This window comes from Geospiza fortis, unplaced genomic scaffold (genome assembly GCF_000277835.1).
Source record: "Geospiza fortis unplaced genomic scaffold, GeoFor_1.0 scaffold55, whole genome shotgun sequence".
NCBI classification, from domain to species: Eukaryota; Metazoa; Chordata; class Aves; order Passeriformes; family Thraupidae; genus Geospiza; species Geospiza fortis.
In genome coordinates this window covers 2,106,231-2,112,838 of record NW_005054308.1, presented here as the reverse complement: position 1 = coordinate 2,112,838, position 6,608 = coordinate 2,106,231, and the positions used below count along the sequence as shown (strand labels likewise).

The window sequence follows — 6,608 nt, the reverse complement described above, 5'->3', positions numbered from 1 at the left end:
CATGGGAGTAACATGCTGCTTCCTGCTACTATGCTGCTTCTAGGAGGAGACAAGCTGCCAGAGAGCAAGACCCAAGTGGGTGACATGTAGGTGATGGCTCACATGAAGCTGTTCCTTTCCAGAGGCCACACAACTGCCCTGCCTTGCAGGCCAGCAGGTATTGCTGAGGCAGAAAATACTGCCCAGCAGCAGTGCCTCAGTGGAAGGAGAAAGACAGCAGCTCTCCAACACATAACCCCTCATGCCAGCTCTTCCACCAGGTTCCTGTGGGGACCCCAGCCCCATGGGATGCTCCACGTTGGCACTTAGCGTGCCACTCGGGGCAGGAGCTCTCACTCCTGTTCCTCAGTGCTGAGCTGCCTGTCCTGTAATGTGTGTTCCTTCCCACTGACCACAGCAACGGGAAAATTAACCACCCCTTTGGGAGAGCTACCAGGCCCATTGGGCACAGATGATTTACCTTCCAGCTCCTCTGCCAGAAGACTCGCAAAGCAAAGCCACTGCTGCTGGGGAATCAGGTTCTGCTCCAAAAGCCTGGACAGATCCTATAGGATTTGAACTTGTGGTTCTTTGGCAGTCAAAACAGAAAAGCACTGCTTCCAGTAAAGAAGCATCTCCAGCCAACACTAGCAACTTTCAAAAACCCTAAGCACTGGTGTATTTAGATCTGCCTGTAGCAACAGCACAGATGATCTTGTACAGAGGGAAGACAAGAAGGCTGCAGGGATGGTGTGCAAAGCCTGTAACTGCTCCTGTACCACAAAATAAATGAGGGGATGGCTGGAACAGAATGTGCATGCTGCAGCACATAAACAGATATGTTCCTTACAGCACAGAGACTCTGAAGTCACGTGTATCTCTAGCTCTCTGCTTACTTTTACCTCCAACTACAAGGCCACTATTTTTTAACAGTAAATGTTTAAGAGACAAGAAAGCAACAGCAGCTCAGCAAAGAGCTGTTAAGAGCTCTGTGCTTTTGTGCAGCCAACACATCAAGCTGCTTCCCACCCCTGGATCCAGAAATTGTCCTGTGGTTACTCTGCTCTAAGCCACACAGAAAATAATCATATCCTCTTCTGCAGACCCCTGGGAATAATGTGGGAGATGAGAGACGCCATGGTACTCGGGTGCCTGTGGCTTCCTTCCTCTTTGCCTCAGCTAAGTGAATTGGCTTTTGCTTTTGTTTCAGGAAAATTAAGGGAATTACAGAAAAGGAGCAACAATACATTAAAAATATTGCCTAGCAAGTGCTATGTCCCAATCTAGCTGGAAAGTTAAAAAGGAAATCAATTCTGGGCATTAACATCAGCATTTTCTGGATGCTGCAGTGATTACACTGCTGAGTTTACTGCTCACATCATTGCTGCCAAACACCCACACAGACACATGACTCCAGCTACTCTTGCCATCCCCGTCAGGAGGACACCTCATGACCATCTACTCTGGTAACACAAAATAATTCTCTGCCCTCTGTCAGGTGCACTCAGCCCAAGAAGCCCTGCAGGAGGTCTGACAGTGCACATCTCAGTGTTCCACGGCAGAACTCCCAGCTAAAGCCCAGCATCTCCTGCTGCAAACTCTGCTGGAGCTGCTTGCTTGACACCTTCAGTGCTGCTGTGGGACTCCAGGCTCTGCCTTGTGAATCCATCATGGAACAGTACACCAGGCCAGCAATAACCCCCTGTGTTATCAGTATTAAAAAGCAAGGGATCCCGTGTTAATTGCTTTTGTTGACTCACCCACACGGAGCACTGAGCCATTGACACAGTGTTACTTGGGATGCCAGCAGACAAGACAGGCAGAGAAATTCATCCCTGTGCACAGGGAAACCTCAGGGTGGTGTTACAGGACCAGTTTAAGCACCCAAGAGTCAGTTGTTGTGGCCTTCATTCGTCTGAGAGGGGACAAATTCCATTCTTCCAAACACTCCCATCACGAGCATCCTTTTAAATGACTTGGCAGGTGCAAGTGGAAATCCTAGAAGGCTCCAGTGCTGCCTGTCTGTGCTGAATGTGGGACCCATAGCATTCCCTGGTCACTGCAAGACAGGGCTTGGGGACACTGACCTCAGCTCATCCTGCACCTGGCATGTGGCAAGGGCACCTGGGACAGGTATGTACCAGGGCAGGAAACCATGTAGCATTTATCAAAAATAGAAGATCAGCTGCTTTGGGCAAAGGTTTCCATCTTCTGTTTGTCCTTTTTCCATTCTTTGGGAACACAGGACCTTATTTAACCCAGATGCTTTAAAGCCTCATTTACACACTCTGCTATATCTTCCTAATTGTTTTTCCTGTTGCATGATTATTACTTCACTTTTCTTGGCAGCACTGCTATCACAATTTGAACTTAGATTTAATAAAACCTTACAACAACTCCTCAATAACCTTCATTCCTGTGCAGCAGCCCAGAGAGACAGAGAAGGGATTGTACTCAGGCAGATGGGCACAAATGAGTGACAAACACAATGGCAAACACCTCTGTGACAGACTTCCTTATAGGTCACTTTAGGAATGAATGTATGAACCAGTGGAAGACAATGGCTTTCTGCTTATGTTTGCTCACCTCACACAAAGTCAAGCATCAGTACAGAGCATCAGGACCTCCCTCCCATCTCACTATTGCCTTCTGGGGGCCAACAACATTCACAGCTGAAGGGACAGCAAGTTCAAGCACAAATTCCTATTTGAAACAATTAATTCCTTACGAGTTCCCAAATTAAAATGGCTGCAGCACTGCCAAGTGCCAGAATCAATGCCCCAAAAAGGGGAGCTGAGAGGAGACAGGTGTCAAATGTAATATGGTTCACTCACCCACAGACTCATAGCACATGTCAAAAAAGGGACACATAAGGTACCAGAACTAAACTGACATACTGTATTTATTGCACAAATTTCCCCTAAAATTGGGAATGGTTATTATAATACAAGTGCACATCTTGGGAAATATATACAAAAACAGAAGAGATAACAAGTATGTACATTTTACCCAGCATTTTACAAGTACCACCATCTAAATAATTTAGAGAAAGCAAAAAATTGTCATAAAACATTTCTAAGAACTAAGAGGGAAAACATATGCAAGGTGTAAAATCTGTTCTTTTAAACAGTTTTTTGTTCTTAGCAGCCCAGTGTTTGCCAATTGCAACAAAATCAAATTTGCTAATTTGTGTGCCTAGTATAATTAGGTTTCAGCCAGAAAATTAAGACATGTTAATAACGGAGATAGGGAGTAGTGGAAAAAATAAATCAAACATTAGTTTTCTATTCACATAAAAGAATAGTGATATATTTCAAAAAGTCAATTCTATATTCTGTAAAAATCCCTTTTCATATTTAACAAACAGACCTATGTACCACATTGTTCACGTACCCAAAAAGTTCACTCACAGGAAAACTTTCCATCACACAAGGGTTTTGGTTGTGTTCTGCCCACAACACTGCTGAGAGGTGGAGAGGCTGTGCCATGCCAGGAGGGACTGGCACTGTGGGAGGATGATGAGGAAGCTGCATCCGTGGCTGCTCCGTCTGGGGCTGACTGAGCACACCATTAATGCCATTACTGGCTGGTGCTGGGCAGAGGGCAGCAGAGAAGGTGCCACTCAACAGCCACCTCCTTCTCCTCTCACATCAGTCATCACTGCAGGCCGTGCAAGGGCCTGTCTGGAGAGTCAAACCCATTTCAAAGTGACCCCAACAATTCACACAATAAAGGCTCAAATGAGGACCAGTATTGTCCTGTAAGGATCACTGTGAGCACAGTCCTGGGGGATGCCAGGGCGAGGGGGCAGCTGCCCAGCTCTCTGGGCACGTGCTGTGGATGAACTCACCCACAGAACCTCCCAAGGCACAGGTAGGAGCCCTCCTCTGCCAGCCCCAGCAGCACAGACACCGCCAGGTCACTGTGCCAGTCTGAGCACAACATGGTATCCAACTACTGCCTGTACCACATATCCTAGCAAAGAGTTAAACATCCATGTTCTGAGTGCAATCCTATATTTCATTAGAAATGTGTTTACACAACTGGGCCCCTGTTTTGTGCTCATTCCAAAAGCCAGATGTAATATAATTGTGTGGCAAGGAAAGGACATTTGAAAAATGGGAGAAACAAATCCTTGGATCACATATTAAACATGAGGTTTTCCCCTGCAGCAGTCAGCATTAGATTTTATATACAAAAGAGCTTCCAATGACACTGCCTGTATGAATGTTGGGGTCACTTCCTGATGTAGACTTAGTCCTACATGGAAGGGAAGGGTGGGTCTGCCACGCAGATCTCCCTGGAACAGAGTTTTAGGTGATAGATTTTAAGTAGTACTGAAAAACTACTCCAGGTGAATCCTGGCCCCAGAGAAGGAAAGGAGGAGAGTTCTGTCACTGACAGAGGTGGGGCAGGGATCTCTCCTATTGTTTTCAAGTTTATCAAATGGTTAAAACAGATTTGTACTTAAAGTAACTCTGCAAACAACAATAGCAGGCGTGCTGTACTATTGAAAAGATGATTACAGAATGATGTATTTATAAAAATTTTATAGATTTTAGCGACCAAGTGAATACGTGTCTCCTACTTGTGTGGATAATCCATGAATTTCAATATGCTAAACCTAACAGATGAAAACAGAAGCTAAAACTCAGCAACATTAATTGGCTGCTAGGACAAATATGGAAAGCAAAGCCTAGAATGAAGTGTCCAGTTAAACTGAGGTAGTAGAGCCTTCGAAAACATAATCCACCTCCCACTGTCTATTTACATTACTTACACCAGGTTGGGTCCATCAGCTACTCGTACAGCTATTGTATATACAATGACAAACCAGTGATGGCTGAGTAAAAGAGAAATGCTGAGAATAAAATAAACAACATTTCCTGCTGGTAATTACACAAGTGAGTAGAAAAGGGATTAGAGTTATCCGCAGCAAGGGTATATTTGTCAAAAAAATAATTTGGATATTATTACACTATGGTGTAATCAATGTTCTTTTTTTTTTTTGTTTTAAAAAATGTATCAATTTGTTACCTGAGCAATTAAGGGTAATAGTCTACTCATTCTTTCCCCAATGCTTTGGTACAATTATTTCTAGTTCATTATTTCAATAGCTGACTGACTGCTCTAAAAAGAATATGATGGTCCAAGATTTTATATACCATAAAAAAGTTAGAGGTAACTGTCATGTCATTCTGGGGAACCCATGGGGAAATTTCAGCCAACGTTCTCTTTAGATTATTTTTGTTTTTAACATTTTGATTTCGTTGACGAAGAAAAGCATCATTTAGTATAAAGCAACATTTAAACATTATAAACATTTAATACTGGTTACAGCATCCAGCCAAGAATCTCCATCGCTAGTTTGTCTGTTGGCCTCTTCCTCCGTTCTCCCTGTCACCCTCTGTCCCCCACTATTTCTTCTTTCCAGGAGAAAGATCATAAATAAATTCTGTAGCTGACTGTCATTAATAAGCTCCTTACAAAAAAAAACCAGGCCTCTGCCCCGTTCTTCCTCTGGGAAGTATTCAGAATTGGACTATGATGTGAAAAAGTAGAAGTTGTTTACAAATCATTGCAGCTTGAGAATTACAGATCCTAATGTGATCCTCATCAGCTGCAGCCTGGCTGAAGGCAGCTGCTCTCAGTTCAGTTTATAAGGGGTGATGGCATCACATATTTCTCAGAGCAGTTCTTCCTCCATTCCCCAGTATAAGTCACAGTCAGCCATTGTGGCAGAAACTGCTAAAAAAATGCATCTCTTCAGCTTTGCTAAAATCTCCACTTTTCTGTGGTGGAAATCGTGGGCTTACTCAGTTTTCCTTTCTCCTTTCTTTATCCTTTTTTATAAGTTGCTAAGTGGGAGAGGAGAAGTCTCCAACTGTTTGCACACCACGCAGTCATATATGGAGGTGCTGCAAGCTCAACAAGCAGTTTGTTTTACTTGCTGCAAAGAGAAAGGAGCCAGAACAAGTTGTCTCCACTTTGTTTCCAGAGAAGCAAAAAGTCAAAGTCTGTGGCCTCTGGCATTTTAAAGTAGGATCTGGGCAACGTACGGAGAGTGAGTGCTTGCTACAGCTGCCAGCAAGGGGAGGTCGCTGGATTCAATCCTGAAAGGAAGCAGAAGAGTCATGTTTAATGCAGCCTGAAATGTCACTGGGCTGAACATGTGTCAGAACCCACACCGCCTGCTCGAGCCCCAGCACTTGCACTTGGGCCATGGGTAACACACTGCAGCTGCCAGATTGCTCCTCCCACCCCTCCAGATGTGCCTGCTCCCACAGTGTCAGCACTGCCTGAGCTCCCACCTGTCTGGTGCGTTTTTAACAGGGCCAACAAACTGGTGAGGAAGCAGATGGGGGAAGGAAAATTCCTGCCTAACTTCAGAGTAAAGGGAATAATAGCTGGGGGACACCATACAGGAGCAGAGGACCAGCTAAAGCTGCCATGTCTGCACCACACATGCTCTGTGTGCCTTCCTGCTCACGCCGCACTCCTCTGCAGGAAAACATATCAGAGCCTTGCTATAAACACCCCTTAAATAGCTCCTCTGCCCATGCCCCACACCCACAGAGAGGTATTATGTGCCTTACATGACACAGAGAGTGTTTCCTGCCATGTAGGGA

The 6,608-nt window shown here is 44.7% G+C and overlaps 1 protein-coding gene across 1 annotated transcript in view; it reads right to left on the bottom strand.

Annotated features, from left to right (window-relative positions):
* Window positions 1-2,863: 2,863 nt before the first annotated feature.
* FNIP1 (folliculin interacting protein 1) overlaps window positions 2,864-6,608 on the bottom strand; it is a 44,529-nt gene continuing 40,784 nt past the window's right edge. Inside the window, exon 18 of the mRNA XM_005418680.3 lies at window positions 2,864-6,092. Coding sequence (XP_005418737.1) covers window positions 6,014-6,092 — 79 coding nt within the window. The 3' untranslated portion in view covers window positions 2,864-6,013. The remainder of the gene's footprint in view (window positions 6,093-6,608) is intronic.